Raw genomic sequence first — 24,477 nt, 5'->3', positions numbered from 1 at the left:
GAAAAGAAATTATAACCTGGAGACACAGACGAGTCGTATTTGGTTTCACGTGCAGTCCATTTCTGCTCAGTGCTACGATTCAGCATCATTTACAGAATCAAACCAGTTTCAGAAAACGGCCGAAGAGCTTACGAAATCATTTTATGTGGACAATTGCGTCGCCAGTGTAGCAAAAGAAAAGATGTCGAAAAATTTATTCACGAAGCCTCTCTTTTGATGACAAAAGGAAAATTCGATCTAAGAGGATGGGTCACAAATGTTACAAGAAAAAAGAAATTACGGGACACTCAAGACACCATAGTTCCAATTCTGGGGTTGATGTGGGTCACAAAAACAGACTAATTATTTTGCGAAGTCAACTCAGTAAGTCTAGCAATCCAAAAAATAACGAAACGAATGTTGCACTCCGTGTCTGAAAAAATTTTCGACCCTTTGGGATTTTTGTGTCCAGCTACGTTACTTCCAAAGTTACTTTTACAAGAAGCATGGAAAAATAAATTGTGGTTGGAAAAAATTCAGTGGTTACGGGAATGTTGCATCTCAAGACACATGCATATTTTTAAAGCAAATATAAACTATTCACGTTTTCTGTGATGCAAGTAAAACATCATATGCAACATCATGTGTATTTCTCAGATTTGAAAAAGAAAACAATGTTGTTGTTCAATTAGCTATAGCAAAAGCCAGAGTAGCACCGATGGAGCAAGATTCCTAGATCATTATTCCTAGATTGGAACTTTTGGCTGCAGTCTTAGGCTCACGTTTATATTTAGAAGTTGTTAAAGCTTTAGATAATCAAAAGTTTGCAACATATTTCTGGACTTGTGAACTATAAAACATTTTTAGATTAGGACATTAAGAGTTAAAAATCGCAACACTCGACAACTTCGACTTCGCAACCCTTGCCGAAAATTCTTACCAAAAGAGTTAAAAAATTGTACAGCATCGTCAAGCTGAGAAGTTGTACAGCTTGACGATGCTGGTCATTTTACAGTATTTCAGTGCGCTGAATTTCCTAATTTTTTGCTTGAGGTCTGGAAGGATAAAAAGGAAATTTTTTAATTGTCTACACAAATCCGCGGCAAACTGTAAATAGAAGAATCGGTAGAACCGTTAAGACATTCGATTGCCCTACAGTGTTTTCTGATTACAACAAGTGAATAGGTGGTGTTGATCTTGCAGATCAAAGGGGGAAATACTACGAGTCCGCGCGGAAATGGAGAAAGTGGTGGTCATATGTGTTTTGGTTTTTGTTGAACACAGCTGTTCACAATTCTGTAATGAGTTATTGCTTTCACAACCATCAACTAATAAAAATCCTAAAAGTTTGTTGGACTTTAAAGTAAGACTCATCGAAGAATTATCTAAAGGAATTCTATCTCCCTTTAGTCCGAGCCCATCTGCCAATTCAAACCAAAATAATCTTCATAAAAGAAGTAAACCATCGACACCCAGAAAATGCCGCAGATCTTCAAAATTAAAAACATTTGGAAACAATACCGTTAGAAGCTCTTGAACGTCTCAGGTATGCAATGTATAGCTTTGCATAGATTGTTCCGATCCACATCACAATGAATTACGATGTTAGGCGCGACCAGGTAAAATTACTAGATACCAAACATTTTCTCTTAACGAAAATCAAGTACATTTTTTCAATTAATATTGCGTTAATGAAAATCTTTATAACCACGTACTTTCTCATCAAAAATTTAATACAATTATTTTTATAATAAATAAATTAATTCATTTATATATAAACGGCAAATTTTAATGATTTTTTTTTGGAATAAAGTAAATTTTTTTGAACATTATTTGATAAAACAATATTCCTATAACATTGTAAACTCCCCTATATTGTTTAGAATTTCCCAGATTCATCAACGAGTTTCATAACGGCCTAGTTTCTTTACATTTCGCTTTTTTCCTCTCGTGTTAGTACACAATTTATTTATATACTAGTGGGCTGCGCCCCCTGCTCGGTTACGCTCGCCAACTCCCGAAAATTGCTACGCAATCTTATATGGTTTCCTTCGAATAACCAAGCTCGTTTCGCTCGCTACTAACTTACGTACATTACAAATGCACAAAATTCTAAGAATTCAAAACAATCATTCAAATCCATATAACAACTTTTTTTTTTTTAAATTACATCTTTTTAGTAAATATTAAGTTTTTAAAATAAATTTGAATTCAAATGTGTAATTCGAACCTATTAGAAATGTGCTATAGTATAAAATCTTAAAGCGTAACAGCACAACTGAGACTCATTTTTCAATGAATAACTAATAACAATAATAAAACAAACAAATTCGTGATATAAATCAAAAATTGTCAAATAAATTCGTAATATATAAATTCGTGAAAAAAAGTGCTTTCGACAAAATACTAAAATAGAGATCTATCGACAAAGACTACTCACTTCTGCCTAGCTTAATAGTATGAGATTGCCGCAGCTGATAGGGTGAATTTCGGAAGAGATCACATTTGGTGAGAATGTTCATGCTCTCTTTGGTTATTTTAGTTTCAGTTTTTAAAAGCGGTATTTGTTGAGCCATCTCAACTAGATTTGGCATGTGACATTTTTAACGGCAATCATGGGTCGATTTTCTAGCGTTGCCATTCGGGGAGTTGCAATGAGACTTTTTTTTGTCGCCGTGTAAGAGAAATATATATATAGATGCTTTATAAGTTGTATGTATGTTATATTTCGTTTCATTCTGTACCAACAGATTAATTTTATTTATTTTAAAAAAATAATTTCACAGCATTTACAATGTTTATCCCTTGTTTTATTTTAATTTTTATGATTGCTTCATGCAAACAAAAAAATTTCTATGTGATGTAGAATGTTGACTGAAATTTTTCTTATCTCAGGGTATTGAACAATTTTTCATAAAACGATATCTAATAATGATTTTCCCAAATGCCTTCATTTTAATAATATACCTTAAAAATTATCTTTGTTGTTTTTTTCACTGTTAATGTTTTATTTTCAAAAGTTATTTGGCCTATGATTATTTAATTTTACGAAGAGAGTCTTCTAAAAATCTCTGTACCATGATAATTTTAGTGTTTTTTATAACTCATTCCTTGTGAAATTTAATACATTAATTCAATTGACGTCTTCTTATGCATTTTATAATTGTTTTAAGTACATAAAAACTTAGTTCTGATGGAAAGCTTTCTTATCTCAATCGAGTATGAAAGAATCTTTTTCTAAGATGATGTCTAATAATTGCCCTAAACTTATTTTTGTGATATGCTCTATAAAAATTTACTATTTAGGTGTACTGCCCAACTCAGAATGAGAACTTTACAAAACAAGAACATCTTTTATTTTTATTTTTTTATTATCTCGCACGTAACTCTGGAATAAGGTTTTTAGAAGCAATTCCACAATGGTTGGTTCCATCTCTAACTATGTAAGCATATCCATGGTACCCCCAGTCCGGGCCCCAACTGCAAAAAAAAAAAAGGACAATAAATCAAAAAGCATTGAGGTTTTCATATTACAAATGTATCTTAAGAGTTGTATTTAAATTACGTATCGTTTCAATGCAAGACTATATTGATGTACGCAAGACTATATTGCAAGTACAGAAAAGGACAAAATATGAAGAAAGCGTGAAGAGGTTACTTAATTATCCCGAGTTAACTTAGCTTCATGTATTAAATATGATTCCGAAAAAGCAAAAATTGTCGGTTATGATTTGTATTACCTCATATTATCTTGTTAAAATAAAATATTCCACTTTAACTGTCTACTTGAAAATTTTTGTTTCAGAGCTTTCGTTTTTGATGACAGGAGGGGATACTTGTATCACCCGGCAACGCGGTTTCAAATAAGTTATATCGAAATGAGTTAAGCTGGAGAAAAAAAATTGGAAATTGCGATGGCGTGTGTAAGAGAAAATGAAATAAACGACTAAGAATCGAGGATCTACCCTGAATATTTCTCACATGCCTTTCTCTCGCTCTGATACAATAAGAAAGCGATAGACATCTTAGCTATATTTTTAAACAGACCGGAATACAGAAACAGACAATAAACTGCACGAAATAATACAATTAATATCCCCTTTTGAAATCCTACATAGCTGCAGAAAAATTGAAATTCTAATAAACAGATAATGTGTTGAACATACACGATTAAAGACCAGGGTGCGCATTGGATCTTGAGGCTGACAGACAGGCTCAAACAGCCGCCTCAAGACTTATCAGTGGGCACCTAAAATGCCTGACCTTTGAATGCTGCCGCAAAGTCTTCCCAACGTGCACCAAGTGCCATCTGATGCCAGCCTCCCCGATCATATCTTCGATTTCTTGGGGCTCGCTCTTGCGGATATCTGTGATAGCCCACTTCTGGTGCTTGACTTTGCTAGAGTTCACGGTCTCATGGATTTGATCTAGCTGTCGCTAGATCCTGAAGGATTGGACACAACACAACAACATACACGATTACCCTCTAACACTTTGTTAAGCAAGCAAGCATTTGTTCCAACTGCAGAGAACCATTTACTATAAAGCACATCTTGACTAATTTAAAAGTTAAGAGACGCCGTTATATGAAGTTTTATTGAAGTTATTATTGAAGTTTTCATGATACTTCATACTGAAAATCTCACGATCCCAAAGGCTTTCATTGAGCATTTCTACCTTTTGTGTCAAAAAACAAGAGCAAAAAAAAAATCTAAAACTAAACTGACTAATGAAAGCGATAACGATGCAGGTTATTTTTAAATGTGATTTTTAAAAAAGCGGAATTCTAAATTAATATCCTGAAAGTAGTTCGTGAAGTATATGACATTGGTTGAAAAAATCTTGGTTGAAGTTTTAAAGTCTAATACAATCGAACCCCGCTATAGTGAACACTCGGCTGTAGTGAAATTTTTCAGTGGTTTTTTATTTCAATCCTCCGCAAATATGCCGTTTTTTTTTCTTAAATCCTCCTTTAAACTTTCAGGTCTAGACAGTTCACCCTTATTTAGAAAGTCTAAAGTGCAATAAGCTCGTATTTCTACCTCCAAACATGACTTCTGTGTTGCAGTCCATAGACTGGGAGAGCTATTTACAACCTGAAGTCCTACTACAGGAGACAGCTAGTGATACGTGTTTTAAAAAATTACGAAGAGAACTACACGAAATATATCACTCTTCTAGACTCAATCAATTTGTTAGAAAAGTTATGGTGGCCAGTCACACCAACATTAATCCCCAAATGCACTTGAAGACAATTTACCTATCACTATCTGGCTAGGAAAACAAAGAATAAACATTTTTTCTATGGATGTTATAGAGCAATTTAATTGGTTAGTTGGTTGATTAGTTTATTTGCACAAGAGCAAAAAAATGGCTATATTGCACCATTCACTAGTTAAAAGAATCACTTTTATTTATATTGATGAATATAGTCCGATTGTTTTGATGAGATTAGAACAATTCGAATTTAGCAATGATGAAGTATGCACTTCTGGTACCTCTATCATGACGTCTCCGAAATTAAACGAAAGAAGAAAGAAATTAAGAGCAAGAAACGATGCTTAGGAAGAAGACTCATCTAATATCTGAAGTAAATATCATGAAAATGTGGATCAAAAAATTTTGCATTCTTTGCTGATAAGAAAATTGGTGAACTTTAAATAAAATAAAATTGTGTTCAATCGAAAATCACGAATTTCTTCCTTAAATTTTAAAATTAAAACCAATTTTTGGCTATTTTTTTTCTCTTAACAGTTTGATTTACCATCTATTTCATTCGTTAATAATTCTTTCAGCAAATTATGTAAAATTACAATCTCTATTTTCAATACTTCAAGTATCATATGCTAAGAAATATTTTTCAAAAAATTTGGATTTAGTGAAATATATAGATATGAACCATTTTTTTAGAGGACATATTACTGGGTCCCAAGACATTTCACTATAGCTGGGTTTGATTTCCTACTTTATATTTTTATCCAATATTTGGTATTTTATGTTGACCCGCATTTGTAGTTTCCCCGTATCTATCGTTCGTAGTGAACGGTCCCTTGAGAAATAATCAATCGAATTCTGTACGTTTTGTTTCGGATCTTTATTAATTTATTTTTCGTTTAATTTATCTGCAGTTACTTTTGTACTCTGATTTTCCATGACTGCTGATAACATTGCATGATGATGCATCTCGGAAAGAAAATACATGTATTTTAGGATAAATTACTTATTCCATATTCAAAAGCATCTTTGGCAACTACAAAACCGCATTCGTATTCATTAACAAACGAAAAAGAGTACATTAAACACATTTTGTTTATTTTCAAGTTGAAACGAAGGCTTTTTAACAAATCTAGTAAGCAAAAAACTTCCCATTGAACACTGATTCAAATGAGTTTGTCGTTATTGGGTCCCATTTTCCTGAATTCTTTTTTTGTCCCCTCTAACCAAATTTTATTAAATCACTATTTGATCAATTTCCTAGTAAAGTAAAACATAGTATAGCCGGCGACACGATTTTACTCAGGTGCTATTAAAAACTACATTCAACTTAACTTTGAACATTTCTGCAAATTAGGAGCAGACGTTCACCTGTTACCTAAAACTTACCTGTTCTTGATAAGCCAGTAAGGAGTGTTGTCTTTTACGCCATATCCAACGATTGCTACAACGTGATTGAGATGGCCACCATATGAATGACAATCTTTATGTGTAAGAAATCCTTTACTGTTGGAAAACAAACAAATTGATCAAATAAAGAAAAAAAACTGATTGATAAAAATACTTTTCATTGTCACTGTTACCCTAACCTTCATTTTTTTTGTAACTCTTCTCGCTGGTAATTCTTAAAATTAATTAACACATTTGGGCTATTCCACGGTAACTTACGTTACATTCACATAAACTGTAATGCACTGAGAGTTTAAAAGCAAGCAAATAATACTAATAAACATATTAAAATTAAGTGATTTCTTAAAATTACAATCAAAACAAAAAGGAATCTAATTAAAATAATTAATATTTTTTAGTTTAATCAGTATAAAAACCTAAAATTAGTGTGGTAACTTACGTTACCGAAAAAGGAATGGCATAAATTTGCAATATGCTTGAAGGCAAAATTCTGTTCTTATACAAATGTCGCATGATTAAGATTATATGTATCATTTTTCTGATATGTTTAAATATTTCTTAAGCCTAGTTTTAAGATTTTGTTTTAAAAATTAAATTAAATATAATTTTTTAAATGGGTAACTTACGTTACGAAATTCACTTTGTATCCAACTTTTATCCCAATAATGTACACTTGCAAATTTAGATATTTAAACAGCATAGTGCAAGGGAAAAAAGTGTACATGAAGCAAATTCAGAAACTTTTGTATCACACATAACTGCAAACTTATAAGGTCCTCTGTTATTAACTAGTACAGGGGGCTCAATTCTTTTCACCATGTTTTTCTTCTGGTAGAATATTTCATCTCCTTTTTCTGGCCATTTACAGTAAATTCCCACAGCAGCCTTTACATTGACTTAAAATTCTTGCTCTTCAACAGACATGTCCTCGTATCTCACCATATATCAACCCCCAGTTTTTATCTTGGATTCATCATTTTCTCTTTTAACATCTTTCACTAAAAAACTCTTCTGGTATGCCTTCTTGTACGCTTAGGTGAATTTGCTTAATGTTTTTAATCTGTGATGCTTTTGAGAATAGACTAGACACTCCACTCATCTGTTCTAGAGACTTGCACTCATCTATTTTTTCTAAACATAAAATAAATCTCTAATTTCAAAAGATGGAACATTATGAATTTTGCTGTAGGCTTCCTTAGTCAATCCGAACTTTTCATGATACTTACAAAGACAAACATTTCTTGGAAGTTTGCTACTAAGCAAGACATGCTTTGGACGGAGCTCAAAGAATTTAGTTTTTCCAATTTTGCATTCTGGATTTTCTTCCATAAACATTTGGTGCATTTCTCGAACTGAATGAAGAAGATGTCGTGTTTTGTACTTTCTTTTTCATACCATTAGCATCTCTAATTACAACTATATCCTTAACTCCTGGAGCTTGTAGTGAGATTTCTCCAATTTTAAAAACATATGAATGCCAACACCCAAATTAATAACTTAATGCAAAGATTTTCCTTCAAATTATTATCTTAAGTCAGTGGATAATTCATTTAAACTTTAGTATTGTAACTAGATACATCTTGTTTAGTTTATATGCCAATTTTCAAGAGGACTCATTTCACATTGGTAACTTACATTACATGCATGTCAGTAACTTACGTTACACATATTGAATAGTGCTCAAAACAATAAATAAGTAATATTTGAAAAGAAAACTATTGCTGCTTATTTAGTGTTAGCCTCTAAGAAAGAAAAATTATTATTCTTACTTTTGTATCACTTGATCTTTTTTACACATAAAAACTTTTTCTAGTTTTCGGTAACTTACGTTACATGCAATTATGTTTATTTGAAATTTGTATAATTAAATGAATTTAACTACAAAAACTTATTTTTACACTGCACAATATTTCTATTAAGTGTAATAAACAATATTTATTCTTTGGAACATTTTGAAATGAAAATAATGTTAACTTACTGATTTTCAAAATCTGATCATGTTCTTCACCCAAATCAGAACAAGCAAATGCCAATGTTCAATGGGTTGCCAATACTCAAAAACTAAATTCTCAAGAAAAATTATGATAAATTATCAAACTTCAAACCTTTCTAACTCAGAAAACATCCAAAATAATAACATTATTCTTATTTGAATTTTCCAATGCTTTTCCCCCTTTTCATGGAATTGCCCATTTGCTAAAAATTATTTCGTAAGCATATATCTATGTCTGTCACATCATAATGTCGAATGTGAAATTTTATTCAGATTAAAAAAGTCTTATTTAAAATTCGATTTCTTTATTCCTTAAAATGATGTAAAAATTTGTATACCTAATAATTCAAAAATATTTTGACATATTGATTTAAAATTTTTTTTGCATGGAATTATCTTTTGATAAACGAATTTGATAAACGAATTTTGATAAACGTATGCAAAAAAATATGTTCAATTCGCTTAAAAAATTCTCGAGACATGATGAAATACGCATTAGTTTTCAAAAAGTAAAATTAATATTGAGGGATTGATCTAAGTATTGGGACTATATTTGGTAAGAAATCCAAATGAGTAAAACAAAGGTTTTCAGAGAAAGTACGTTTTCAGATTTGATTTCGAAACATAAAATATCACTTACACCAATTAATTATCATATTTAGATAGGTAGGTTTATCAGATGCAGAAGTTGGCACGTTGCAACCGTCCTTTGCTAGACAGTTTGCCTTCTCGTTACCAAATATGTGATGGGATTCACTGGAAATGAATATCATGTTGAAGTGAGATTGTCTTATCACCTATATAGATCCAATTATTAAGATGTTCCATTGAACTTCAGCTATCAGTCAGAATTCAGAGATTTCCATAATAATTTTCACTCAAAATGGCTTCAAGTCCCGTATCCACTGCTAGTAATTCGATTCTAGGAAAAAAAGGTACCGGAAAAAAAGGTACCTGGAAAAAAAGGTCCCCGGAAAAAAAGGTCCCGGTAAAAAAGGTACCTCTGTAGGGGAAAATATTTGAAATGAGAAGATTAGATTGAAGCGCTTTTTGCTGTTCCGTGCATGTTTTGTTTTTTTTCGTGTCGCGCGTTTTCAACTAATTAAAAAGGACCAATACTTTCCCCTCCAATCACGAATAAACATCCAATACATAAATCCTCCCAACTTCCTCGATTGGCTACTTTAAGCCTCACATAAGCAACTTCTTCACAAAACATAATTTAAAATAGAGAATAACACATTTTTCACTTAGAAAAATTATTAAAAAAAGTAAAACATTATTGAAAAATTTAAATAGTATCTTCCCGCTTTAAAAAATAATCAAAGAAGAATAAATAAATGAAATAAAATTTAAAAAAAAAGCGTAATACAACCAGCCCGTAAGTCCCTCCCCCTTACCCTTCTCATTACCTCAATGATCTAATCTGAATTATTACAGATAAAAAGAATATTCATTGAAAAAGAGAGAAGCATTCATGCTGCCCAGAAAGCGAGAGGGGAAATATCCCTACAGATTTTCCCTATGGGGGTACCTTTTTTTCCAGGGACCTTTTTTTCCGTCAACCAGTAATTCACCATATTTAAAGTCGCAACTTTTTAACCACTGCGATTTAGATAGATTCGATCATTAGAGTAAAAGGCATTCTGAGTAGCGATTCATTCGTCACGTGTATTATGTTTACACGACATTTTTCAACTTTAAAGCTCTTTAAAAGGAACTTGTAAGATATTTTATGATTGTTTTTTAATTTGTTGTCAAATCTGGCATGTGTTCTAAGTTAACAAGAAGAAGACGGATGTTGTAAAAAAAAACAGAAATTTCAATACGTGTGTTACATGTTACAATGCCATATTTGAAGTTTTTGCTATATACATTTAATTTTGTGAAATATAAATGAGTGACATTAACATTTCTTTTCTATGGAGAGATAAGTTACCAAAGGTGTGCTTAGTGTTTTTTTTAAAGATTTTTTTTATACAATTTTTTTCGTTAATTTGGAGAAATTTACTCGAGCCGCGTGTTAATAATACAGGGTTCCCACTGTCCTTGAATTTTTTTCGCTAAATTTAGCTCCTTGAATTCATCCAATACTGCCGGCGGCCCTTTTTATAAAACACCCGCGGATCTTTCTCGTTCTTCCTGTTTTGTTCCCGAGCTCTCTCTCACGTGGTTTTTGGAGCCACCGTTTCTAGCTGGGCCTAGTGTCTTGGTGTCTGGCCAAGCGCGCGGAGCACAGCAGCCAATCAACGCTTCCGGGGCGGGACTCCACTTCATCTTCTGTCGCATATGCTTAGATCGTTCTTTTTTGTAATCGAAACTGGAATACTCTCGAATTTCGTTACAATATGTACCTTGTAGTTTTCAATAAATTTGCCGTTTTACCATCCGCACTTGTTCTTACGTTGGCGACATTTCAAAACTTTATAAACTTTATTCGCAAAGGAACGGCTTCGTATTTGTGTTATGTAGTTTAGACTAGTTAAGCCTGGGAAGTGCTATTTTAATCCCCAATGGATGGATAATCCAGCTTATAAAGAATGGATTTTATCGAATGGATTTGCCCGAAATCAAGTTCAGAGCCAAGTGCCTCGAATAGAGGTGAACCCTCCAACTCGCTCAAATGGGCAATTCAGTAAGAAAAAGTATAGTAATTTATTTTGTATGTAATATTAGGATGTCCAGCAATAACGAAATTACCTCTAAATTATCGGTAGGGATTTCTGTTTCTACCATTACCAACTTGAGATAAATTTGTCAGCAGGGTAATATGTTTTGAAAGTGAGTAATCGGGTATGTGCTGATTGAATAGGTACAGAAAATCCATAGAAAAAAAATCGTATTACCGGAGAGAAGCTCTAAAAAATATAAGGCTCTTCAATGCTAAATGTTCTGTAATAGATGTCTTCTGTAAAACATAATAATTCTGGAGGCGAAAGGATTCTTGCTGCCGTGCCGCTTCTGTCAGGACGACGCGTCTGCTTTTTTTGTTGATTTGTTTTGTTTTTAACTCAAGGCCCAGGGAAGTGGTGGTAATAAATTCGGAATTCAAGAGGGAAGCGATTCCTTCAAGAGAAAGAAATCGTAATACTGAATAGTAAAAGGTTATAAAAAGCGGGTTGCTAGGAAAAGAAAAACAAATAATTCAGTTTTTTCGAATTGAACGTTTTGACTACTCTCCTGAGGAAAATAGACGATGTCTTCAAAATAAATTATGCAATCCGGATACAATGTTTATTTTTATTAATTATTATTTCTTGGTTCCTATATAAGAATAGAATGATACTAAGAAGGAGAGATGCACGTATTTTCACTATTTTAATGACCTGATTGTGCTTATAAGTTTTATAAGCACAACCAGGTTATAGTTTTATAAGACATTTCAATAGCGTTTTTCCAAACGGTCCCGAAATCCGGGATGAAGTTGAAGTTATGGAAGTCCAAGCTTTCAGGATAAAAGGTCCGTTACTGTACTTCAAATTCAACATAAACTAGCAATACATAGTATAAATAAATTTTAATTCAATTAACGAATTTTTATTTAAGTAAATAATTCTATTAATAAGGTTAATATTGATTCTTTTTCATCATAGTTATTCTCTAGTTATTGTTTAACATACATACTTACATATTACAGTTTATTTAATTTACATAATGCAAAGTATAATTTATAAAATAAACATTTAATGACTAGCTTACTATAAAAAGGGATGTCTATTTTCTCTTTAATTTTTATAACAATAATTATTTTCAAAATGCAAGGGCGGAGGTTTTTTTTACATCATATCATGTCTTCCAGAAAAAAGTGAAGAAAAAAAATTAAGAAAGGACAGTTTGGTGCTAGCAATCTGTTGGTTATTGGTACAAAAATTGTTTTAAAAAATATGTGTTTTAAACAACTTTTTTTCCTCTGTGTTTTAAACGTTAACAACCCTGATTTATAGTATTGCCATTTAGCTAGTACAATTCAGTTTCTGTGTATTAGTTTGTGCATATTTGGTGTTTTTCAGGCAGTAAACATAGAGTACAAATTAAAACAAAAAAAGCAGTCTCATGCCCTGAGTTCTCTTTTTCCAAAGACATCAACATCTAATTCATCTGGTGTAAATACTCCTTCGTGTGCCCCAAGTGAAACAGAAACTTTAGTGTCCGAGGTAACATTGTCTTCCTATGTGGTCAAAAGGGATGTGCTAGATGCTGAAATTCTCTGGAGTCTCAAGTGCAACAGTAGTAATTATTCATATAACTCCTGTGAAGGGGTTAGTACATTGTTCTCCAAAATGTTTGCTGATAGCTGTATAGCGAGACAATTTTCTTGCGGTGCCACAAAGTGCGCCTATTTGTGCTCCTTTGAATTGGCACCAAACTTCAAAGGGATTCTTATAAATGAGTTGAAGAATATTGATTGCTACACTGTGCTCTTTGATGAGACGTTAAACCAATTTCTACAATCTAAGCAGATGGACATTATGATAAGGTATATGGGAATTGATAATAAAGTTTGCACTAGGTATCTTACCTTCCAATTTATGGGTCATGGAACTGCAGAAAATATTTTGACCTCTTTTTATAAATGCATGGATGATGGTTTAAAGCTCTCTAAAATACTTCAATTATCCATGGATGGACCCTATGACAATTGGAAATTCTATGAGAAGCTTCAATGTGAATTAAAAGAGAAATATTCCCACCAGGTCATATCCATTGGTAGTTGTGGATTACACATAATGAATAATGCTTTCAAACATGGTAAAAATGCCACTTCATGGTATATTAATGAAATTCTTTCTTCTCTTTATTGGTTGTTTTAGGACAGCCCTGCAAGGACTTCTGACTTTTTGTCACTGCCTTCACTTAAAAAGATGCCATTAAAGTTTTGCAAATGTAGATGGCTCAAAAATATTCCTGCAGTAGAAAGATCCATTGAAATATGGTCAGATGTTGAATCGTATGTAAAATGTGTAGACAAGGGGAAGATTTCCAAAATAAGTAGCAAAAGTTATCTGACCATTAGGGAAGCTACGCAGGACAANTTTGTTTGCTTCTTATCTCTTAAGAGACAACACCAAATATTTCCATTGTATTGCTTCCTTTCATTACTTTATAAAATAAGTAAGCTATATATGGTTCATGAATATGTTCTTCCTAATTTTTATTTCCAGAAAGAATTGTTGCTGCATGACATTTAGAGAAGGTTGTGTAAATTATGGATGAATTAATTTTATAATTTCAGAAATGATGTTTAACAGAGGAGAGGAGGGAGTTATGGTATAGTCATGGAATATGGAATACCTAAGATTTAGCTTTGTCTCTCTCGTGCAGCCATCACGTGGAAATACCCAGGATTAAAGAAATCCCCTTTTCACCATTAACACCTCATTACCATTAGTTATAGATTGTGCTGAAAACGGTTTTGTGAATTATTATTTGAAACCAGTAGGGTTGTTTCTAAAAAAATATAAATGATAGTCCATAATACATATACTCTCTCTATATAGGCAAAGCATTTAGGTATTATATTTGAAATTAATTATTGCCACAACAAGCATTGTTGCTTCTAGTAAGACCAATAGTAACCGACCTACCCCCGAAGAAGTTTGCGGATAAGGGTTTCATCCGTTTGCACGTGAACTAAACACTACATAACTACAGAAAAGTAAAAGTACAAAATTAAGAAGTTTGAAACACATAGGAAAAATCCCAAAATCGAAAAAATAAAATAAAAATAAAACAGTATAAAATTTAAAAGTGCTTAAAACATCAAAGCAGATAAAATCAACCGACAATAAAAGTGTCAAAAATGCAGGTAAAAACATATAAAAGTAAGGTCAGGTAAAACATCAAATGGTAAAATATGAAAAACCACATTAGAAACAAATAAGACTAAAATAAGATTAATAGAATAATTAAAATACTCGGCTAAAAGTTCAAGTGTCTCCCTTTGAAGGCAAAGTGCCTCTAAGATTAAAAATGTTCTAAGGTAAACCAAAGTATCACTAAAAGGATAAACACACAAACATGACAGCAGGTAGGACAGAGGGTGCTGAAATTGACCAAGAGCAAGATTTCATTTCGAATGTCCTATGTATAATGAAGATGCCAGTTCAAGGGGAGAACAAAGTCATGGAAACGGTAAGAGCCGAGGTAAAATATTAAAAGCAGATATTTAAAACCAGAAAACCTAAAAGCCGAAAGTTTAAAAAATAAAACCAGATAAAATTAGTCGGGTGTACTCGCAGGGGCAAGCAGATCATCCAGGGTATATTTAAGAATTTCAATGATTTTCCCCCTGCAGTCAATATCAGCATAAAGTTTTTTTTCCCCAATGGCAGGCACTGATTTTGAATCTTTGCCTATACTATGCCAGAATTGTTGCTCATTTCGCGTTACCCAGTGGGCACCTGTGAACCAAAGTCACGGAGGCGAGCAACATTGCCCACGCCACAAACCCGTTTATAGGGTGGGCCACATTCACACACCAGAGGACAGCACAAAGAGAGAGAGAAACATCCATGCCCAGAGCGGGATTCGAACCCGCAGCCTATGGCTTCGCAGTCAGGCACGCTAACCGCTCGGCCACCTGGCCGGCATATCAGCATAAAGTTGATGTTGAGTATATTGGTCCCATTTTTTGCCACGGATCGTCTGGAATTTGGGACAAAATTTTATGAGATGGTCAATGTCTTGTACTCTGCCACAAAATTTACAATTTGTTCGTTTATTGAAGAATTTCTGTTGATACATTCCGAAAACCCTGTGGCCCGTTAAGAATTGGTTTAAATAGAAGTTTGACTGCAGGAGAGTTAGTGTGGGATCTTTAAAGAAATTATATGTCTGCCTGCCCTTTACTGATTCACACCAATCTACTTTCCATTTATTCATTGTGGCTTGCTTAATGTATCTAATGTTGAATGTTCTTTCCATTGGGAGCATCGTTCCCACCCAGCTGAGGCTCGTGGCCTTCTTAGCTTGCTGATCCGCCTCCTCGTTACCTTCAATTCCAATGTGTGCTTTGACCCAGTAAAGTCTAATACTTGGTGTTATATTTACTTTAATCTCTTCAATAATCTTACTTCGATTTCTTGGGACATTTAGATTTTGTAACGAGGATAGCGAATCAGTATAAATTTTCGCATCTTTGTAATTTTTGTTTTTGATGTAAATGACAGCTTGTTTAATAGCCTCCAGCTCCGCCTGGTAAATACTTGCTTCATCGTTTAATCTATTGGAGATTAGATCGATTGTAAGTCCATTTTGCTTGACGACGATAGCGTATCCTACTTTACTCTGCTTTGGTTATCTATCATTATCATCAATTTTTGATCCATCTGTGTAGATTTCGATGTTATTGTTATCTGGTTCTAGTAAAATAGAAGAAAATAATTTTTAAAATTGGTCTTGGATTAAGGTCCTTGAATTTCAATCTCATCATAGAGTGGGAACCCTGTAGTACGTTATCTGTGCAACCCTTTGTGAATATTTCAACTAAACAGTCACCGAAACATTTACGTACTTTAAATTAGCAGAAAGAGCCGTGATGGCTCAGGGAATAGAGCGTTCGCTTCCAATGAGGTGATCCGGGTTAGAATCCCAGCGATGACTGGTAAATACGAATTCCGCATCCGGCTTGCACCGACCACAGTGCTGACGTAAAATATCCTTAGTAGTAGACGGACCCTTGCCGTCAGGCTAACCGTGGGAGGTTTTCCACTCCATGTAACGTAAATACTGGTTAGTTTCATCAAAAAGTCCTCCAAGAAGGTCAATTTCTCTCAATACTTCCCTTGTCTTCTGGACTAGGTTCAAAATTACAAGGCTACGGAGTTGNGCTGCAATAGCGGCACAACTCAAAAAATATGCTTCTTATCTCTTAAGAGACAACACCAAATATTCCATTGTATTGCTTCCTTTCATTACTTTATAAAATAAGTAAGCTATATTTGGTTCATGAATATGTTCCTCCTAATTTTTATTTTCAGAAAGACTTGTTGCTGGATAACATTTAGAAAAGGTTGTGTAAATTATGGATGGATTAACTTTATAATTTCAGAAATGATGTTTAATAGAGGAGAGGAGAGGGATATGGAATAGTCCTGGAATATGGAATACCGAAGATTTAGCTCTGTCTCTCTCGTGCAGCCATCACGTGGAAATTCCCAGAATTAAAGAAATCCCTTCTTCCCCATTAACACTTCATTACCATTAGTTATAGATTGTGCTGAAAATGATTTTGTGAATTAATATTTAAAACCAGTAGGGTTGTTTTTAAAAAAAGTATAACTGGTAGTCCATAATACATATACTCCCTTCTGCATTGTTGCTTCTAGTAAAATAGAAGAGAATAATTTTTAAAATTGGTCTTGTATTAAGGTTCTTGAATTTCAATCTCATCGTAGAGCGGGAACCCTGTAGTACGTTATCTGTGCTACCCTTTGTGAATATTTCAACTAAACAGTCACCGAAACATTTACGTACTTTAAATTAGCAGAAAGAACCGTGATGGCTCAGGGAATAGAGCGTTCGCTTCCAATGAGGTGAACCGGGTTAGAATCCCAGCGATGACTGGTAAATACGAATTCCGCATCCGGCTTGCACCGACCACAGTGCTGACGTAAAATATCCTTAGTAGTAGACGAACCCTTGCCGTCAGGCTAACCGTGGGAGGTTTTCCACTCCATGTAACGTAAATACTGGTTAGTTTCATCAAAAAGTCCTCCAAGAAGGTCAATTTCTCTCAATACTTCCCTTGTCTTCTGGACTAGGTTCAAAATTACAAGGCTACGGAGTTGAACGTCTGTAGTCGTAAACCCGAAAATGGGATCTGCTGTTTAAAGACGGTTATAAAAATAAAATAAAATGAACAGAAAAAACAAGCAAACAATTTATTTACTTTAAATTAACAGAAGAAGAAAACCATTTTATTATTACAAATAAAGAAGCTCATGGTTTAACCTTCTACTTTCCTTTTGAGAGTAAAGGAGAGCTTATTGTCGACACATTAGTTTCATCAAAATCATTTGTCAGGAAATTTTATGACATGTCAGGAATTTTAAAAGTATATCATTTTTGTTAATTTTAATTATTTAATGATTAAGAACCTGAGAGATAGTTGTTACTTGCTATATTATTTATGATAATAATACAATTATATAATTGCAATAAAATATATAAAGCACTAAAAGGTTTCTTTCATTCAAATTAATCTTGGTATATTAACTTTTTAAAAATATCTAATTACGTTCGAATAATTATTAAATGAATTTGAAATCGAATTCTACAACCTGAATGGAATCTGATGTGAAATTTTAGTACAAGTTAACGAGGCCTTTTTTTTATATTCTTTTTCTTTAGGTGTTTTGATTTTCTTTCTTCTACTTGATATCATCTTTGGATGATTTGACCCTTAATGAATGTTTATTTGTGTGCTTCCAAAAAAGTTTTATGAACGAAATATTATAATTACCCGTAATGATGAGCGGTTTTTGCGACTCTTATGGAAGCAGTAACTGGTCCAAAAAGAGCAACAACTGCTTTCAAATATATTTCGTCTTTCTCTTTCAATTGATAATAGGTATTGAGTGCCGCATATCGCTTTGCTCTTGCTAAGTCCTTTTTATGGCATTTCATCGTCTGTAGAAGAAAAACAAATTTACCTTAAAAACGGAAAAATAAGCATTTTACATAGTTACATCTATAAAGTTTGTGTAATTCAACATTTAACTATTATAAAAGGTGATACTGTTGTTGTTGCTAATTCCCAGTCAAACCAGATCAATAAATCCGTTGACATTCAAGAAGTCCGAAACTAAAAGGGGAGAGGAATGAATGTCGTTCCAGACCAGCCCTCAACAGTTCAAGATGTGCTCAGGTGAAGCCTGGTTTTGTTGGCATTTAGAGCAAAGAGGAAAGATATTTTGATTTGCAGAAAATGTAAGACTTTTCAGGTGTCCACTGGCCAGTAGGGATAAGCAAGTGTTGGTCTGCCTGTCACCAGGAAGAGATAGAGAGAGTCCTGGTCTCTTTGCTTTATACCAGTAGTGAGTAGGTGGAAGCAGCCAATTTTGTTTGTTCTGGGTCTTTTGCCTTGCGAAAAGTTCAAGGTCTGTAAGCTCTGAGATGGAGGGGACTGGATGGTCTAGTCCCTTCTTTGCAAGATTGTCAGCCAACTCGTTTCCGTGGATATCGACGTGGACCTCATGCTGCTGGGAAATGAGCTTTACTATTTGTAAGATCGAAAAACTGGTTTTATCTCCAATGAGGGCCCAATTTTTGAGGTGTTTAATTGAACTACGGCTGTCAGATAGTATCCAAGTATATTTCCAAAGTGCCCTTCACTCAAGATTTTCTCTAGTCCCCTGTCGATTGCAACCAGGGACTAAGTGGAAAGGTTAAACATCCGTTTTGAAGGCGGAAACGGATCGTAGATGAGGTGTTATCCAAAAGACATACATTGTCCACTTTGTCGCCAAGTCTCAGGAAGTATGGATAAGAAAGAAAGATGTCACGACCTTTAACCTCTTCCACATTACTACCCATATGAACCATGGAGGTATGAATAATGCCGTGACTAGACACCGTGAACGGAGTCTCATGAACGATACACCACTATTGGGGGAATTCTTGTCAATTAACTAGATGATGACTTTTGAGGACGACTCGTGAATGCTAGTTTTTCCCGCCACATCTTTCGAAAATTTCTATCTTGACTCACCAAATCGATGCATCATTTGGTTTTCTCCTCCAACTCGACCCTTGAAAGGAGTTTAAAGAACCTAAGAGAGTCTTATGTCGATAATAAATATTTAAAATGACTCAAAACTTCTTAAGAGGACGTCATACCACGGGAGAAATGTTTCGTTGTTGATTCTCTGTCACCTCCATGACTCATTCAAAGTATAGAAAAAGTTTGTTCAGACAAACTTAAAATAACCCATGACTGAAACGAAATTTTTAAAACATCAAAATAAAAATAAGTTCACTTCCAAATAATTTGTTTGCATTTTGCAGTTTTATTTTTTTTCTTCCAGCAATTTAAATTTCATTTCTTACTCTAGGTTTGCCAGAACTTATTTTTTCTTTCTTTTACATTTTAAATTGATAATGGAAGTGAAAGAGAATTTGAGACGAAAAGTTTCTCAGTGGTATGGCGTCCTCTTTAGTTGAAAACTGTGCAGTATCAAAAGAAGGTTATTTATTTACCATTATATCGCTCATGGGCTGCAATAGCGTCACAACTCAAAAAATAAAGTTTTGAAATAAGTGGGTTTAAAGTTTTCATTGCTAAGGAAAATGCATAAGAAATGTTTCAATTTGCTGAAACGAAGATTAGCTAGAAGTTGAATTATGAGTTGTGCTAATATTACTGCTGAAAGAATGTGTATTTTCATATTTACACCTGTTCTTAGTTCAAAACGCGTGTTCTTTTTATTTGTGCCACTAATTGCAGCCCATGAGTGATATCTGTTTGTATAGTTTAGATATATTTTTATAATGCTTTAGGGATCTCGCATTTGGCTTTGCTTTTGACGGGATAACTATATCCGATACACCATCGAGACATGTTCTGATTGATGAATTACAAATTATTTCTTCTTTTTCTTTAACTTAAAGGTTAAAATTTTTTTTATCTGTGTGTTATCCTTTATATGACTTTACAGTGTGAAACTACTTGTAGTATAGTGAATAGTACAGCCCATCCTCAAAGCGAGAATGTTGAGTTTCTGCCGGTCAGGTGATCTGCGCTCATTAAAAAAAAATACGTATGAATAATTACTAAATATTAATAAAAATTATTTCTATGCTTTAAAAACCGGTTACAAATCACTGAATAGGCACAGCAGCAGACCACACATTTTTTTAAAGGAATAATTTCTTCACTAATACTTATTCTACCCAGTTTTAACATTTTGGCTTTGCTGTGATAATTATTTTATTCTTCTTGAAAGTCCATTTTTAAAAAAAATTTATAAATGAATCTGGTACTGTCCGAAATTGTTGTTTATATTTATTGATTTCTTTTGCTGTTTTTTATAAAACTTAAATACCTTTAATTTTGAATAAGATGTAAATACAAAACATATAATTATATATTACAAACAATTGCAATTATATATTACAAAATATATAATTATATATTTAAAATGTATACTTATAGTTTATTTTTAATATTTTTGAAAAATATTCGTAATTACAAATTTTCCTCTACTTTGCACTGTGCCCCAGATGTTGAGACTTGATAATATATATATACGTCAGACCTCGATATAAGGTCCCCCTAAGGGACATCGCAAAATTGACCTTATAAGCGGGGTGACCTTTTAACCGATTCATTAGCAGTTCGTAACTAAGCACGTAAATAGTACACATTATGACTTGATAAAAATGGCAATACAAACGAAAACGATCGGCCATAAATTAAATATTTAAGTCAATAAATTTTAAGAGAATTAAAGAAAGTTAGATTAAAAAAAATTTTTTTAGTTTAAAATAAAGCTGTTTACAAATATCCTCAAAGTGTACATACATACATTACATCTTACCTTATTTAAAATAATCATTNCATATAAATTAATGTGAAACCTAATATGAGATGGCAATTCTGCTAGCCCAATTGCTGTCTAATAATCTATCCGAAGGTGATAAGCACACTTGTACACACACTTGTTACTTTTCGAAATTTGTTGTAATAGTCGTCTAACAGTAAGAAGTTTAGTTCCTTTAAAAGAAACTTATAGCTTATTTATGCTGTTCACAAATCAGAGAAAAGAGAAAAACAATCTAGACTTTTATTCGACTTTGTATGGGCTATTCAAATATTACGTAAGCACTAAGCCGATGGTTGTGAATTGCTTATTTTTGCTAACAAGGAGGCCGGAGGGGTAAGGGGAATCTTTAAGTAAGACATTGAATTCCCCCGATTTTTACAATTTTCTTAAAATGGAAATGAAAAAAAGAAATATATATATATATATATATATATATATATGAACACAATATGCGGTGAACTGCGCGGTGTGGGATGCTATATCAGAGAAACGACTTGCAAGGCGAGCAACAAACGCATAGAAGACATAAGAATCAAAGTGATATTCAGGAGGTACAAGTATGGTTGCGTCTTTCACCAACCGCAATTTTATCTCAAGATATGTTAGCAGATTTAATGAACATGAATGATATAAATGTATTCTCAAAAAAATAGAACAATACTGTTTATAAATAGTACAAAAATGCAGAACAAACCAGCAATAAATCGAGAAAACTTTTTATCTCCTCCCCATCCCTAGAACTAATTGGAAGGAGAGAAAGATAAAAACCCGTTTCAAAAGTCCTTCAAAGCAGAATCCTAGCTGTTTTAAGGAGCCATCATCTTCAAGGTATACTACTCAGAATCCAAGTTTTCATTCCAAAATAAATTTTCTAAGTTCTACCCTCCATTTGTGAGAATATACTTACTTTTGCCCAATATGGATAAGCCTTTTCGCTGACTAGTCCATGATTTTCCAAGACGAATTGTAAGGCTAAAGCTGGAGTACCTCCGGAACAGCCATTATTTCCTGTGTTAGAAGCAATTTACATTAAAAAAAGCTATCAAGAGTGCGCTAATTTACAGTAAGCAAAAAAGAAAATAGTATTAGACATTTACACTTAAGTACACGCTAACTTATTACTCACTAACTTTGTTTGTTCATTATGCCAAGTTGTTCTCACCATGAAACATATTTTTGTCTAAGGTAGACGATTCAAATGCTTGTGAATCGAACGTTTTGGTGGCAGCTTTTATCCATTTACTCTATCTTTATTTGGTGACCCTACACTGTAAAAAATTTCGAGCTATGTTGCGCCAAACATTGGTGCTTTCACTAGCTCCAAACAACGAGAGAAGGTTGCACCAAAAATGGGTATTTTGAAGGGAGCTAAAAGCGGAGGAAGGTTGCACCATGATTAGGTATTTTTGAGTGAGTGAGTGTATAATCTTTTTGACCCACCACTATTTTAAAAAAAATTCCTATATATAAATATAGGGCCGGGATAGCCTGGTCGGTAGGGCGCTGGGCCCATATCCAAGAGGTCGTGGGTTCGATCCTCGCCGGCCGAAGACTCCCCGTGTAGTAAATGGTGACTGATGCACGTTAAATCTGTCGAGTCTCAAAGTCCTCCATGTTCCCACAACAAATCAATACCTCTGGGGGTACTGATCCAGGAGTTTCCTAGTCTTCTGGATTGGTTCAAAATTACAAGACTACGGAGTTGAACGTAAGTAGTCGTAAACCCATGAAATTGGGTCGGCTGTTCAACGACGGTTATAAAATAAAATAAAAAATATATATAAATATATAATTCTGTTTTGTTAGACTGCAGAAGCTAACTCAAAATTCAGCATAAGTTTCTGCCTGAAATTGTAATATGAATTCCATCCTCGAAAGGATTAAAAGTTGGCAGGTATGTAATAGGAACATCTGCTCCTGCACCCCAGAACCCAAGGTCAAGAAAACAAAGATGGGCACAGTAGGTCTTGGCCCTCTATGGGCTGTCGCGCCACTGAGTTTAGTTAAAAAATATCTATATAACTTGGAAATTATAATGATAAAATGACCACATCCAGATCACTATTCAAGAATAATCACTTTGATATTTATATACATAGACAAGAGGAAATTTTTTCATACAAAATAATTATCTTTAAAGTTAAATATGTAGATTACTCTTTTCAAACATATTACAGCATTCATAAGAAAAATAAAAAATATGATAGATAAGTAATTTTTTTGTTATTTACATTATGAAACTTGGGAATATCAAGAAATAAGTTTCAATATTTTAATTGGTAAAAAATTTCTTGATACATCCGTATTAAAATTTACAATTTAACTAAATTACTTTTTCAAAAACGATATTTACCCAGTTGGGAAAAAATTACTGTCATTTCTTTACAAATTAATAAATAGTGGTGAATATTTAAGAAAAATCATTGTTTTTGGTAAGTTGTTAGAGCTTGGTTTCTGAAATAAACCAGATTTGATTCCTAGACTGGATAAATGTTCACTCAGTTGGAAAGATTTTATTTACTGATTATGATAAATAAAGTAAAATGCACAACTTGAAGAAAAATTTATTAACCTAGAAATCTGTAAATAAGAAAAAAACAGATATTTTTTGAGTTGAGGGTATAGACCGTAACAGCAGAAAAGAAACTCAGTCAAAAGACTTTTTCAGCTAAGCAGTATCAGATTCTAACTATATTCCTGAAACTAAGGACTTCAGATAAGAATTTTATGATTCAGATTTAAAAATGTATTAATGATCAAATAAAAGATGGTTGGAGAATGACAACACTGTCATTCCCATATTTATATTCTGACAGAGGATAATAATCTGAAAGATTTTCTGGCGCTATTATTTTAATTACATTACATTTTTTTTAGTTGATAACCTCTTATGTGAAAAACAAAACAAGAATTATAGAGATTACACACAAATAAAACTTTGGAGCCTTTGCACAAAATAATAATAATTTTTCCAAATACAGGTTCTTCATTTTCAGAGCTTAAAACTACACACATTCCATGTTTATAAGCTATTCCTGATACTAGTACTTTTGAAGTTTAGAAAAACTGTTTATAGCCTACTAAAATGCTGGTGATTTAGGCAGAACAAATATTTTTATCAATAGGTTTTGCATTGGTTGTATCAATATTTTTTCCTAAGACCCTTTCTTGACTATTATAAAAGCGTTGTAGCTATTGGTGCCTTTGTGCTAATGTAAGAGGTAAATTTTTTGGTATTCTTAGAAACCTGGGCAACACGTTTAAAATGCTTTGCTTCAAATCTCATAGACCATAAATGTACAAGAGGGCCGAATTCTAAAATAAGTCGTGGGTAGT

General features: G+C 33.2%; 1 protein-coding gene across 1 annotated transcript in view; it reads right to left on the bottom strand.

Moving 5' to 3' along the window:
- Window positions 1–2,561: 2,561 nt before the first annotated feature.
- Window positions 2,562–24,477, bottom strand: part of LOC139426174 (cathepsin L2-like) — a 60,093-nt gene continuing 38,177 nt past the window's right edge. Inside the window, exons 5-8 of the mRNA XM_071183966.1 lie at window positions 22,049–22,149; window positions 18,060–18,226; window positions 6,583–6,699; window positions 2,562–3,459 (exon numbers count right to left, since the gene is read on the bottom strand). Coding sequence (XP_071040067.1) covers window positions 3,351–3,459; window positions 6,583–6,699; window positions 18,060–18,226; window positions 22,049–22,149 — 494 coding nt within the window. The 3' untranslated portion in view covers window positions 2,562–3,350. The remainder of the gene's footprint in view (window positions 3,460–6,582; window positions 6,700–18,059; window positions 18,227–22,048; window positions 22,150–24,477) is intronic.

This window comes from Parasteatoda tepidariorum, chromosome 8 (genome assembly GCF_043381705.1).
Source record: "Parasteatoda tepidariorum isolate YZ-2023 chromosome 8, CAS_Ptep_4.0, whole genome shotgun sequence".
Lineage (NCBI taxonomy): Eukaryota > Metazoa > Arthropoda > Arachnida > Araneae > Theridiidae > Parasteatoda > Parasteatoda tepidariorum.
Note: the sequence above shows the minus strand (reverse complement) of the source record. Positions and strands in the feature narration are given on the sequence as shown.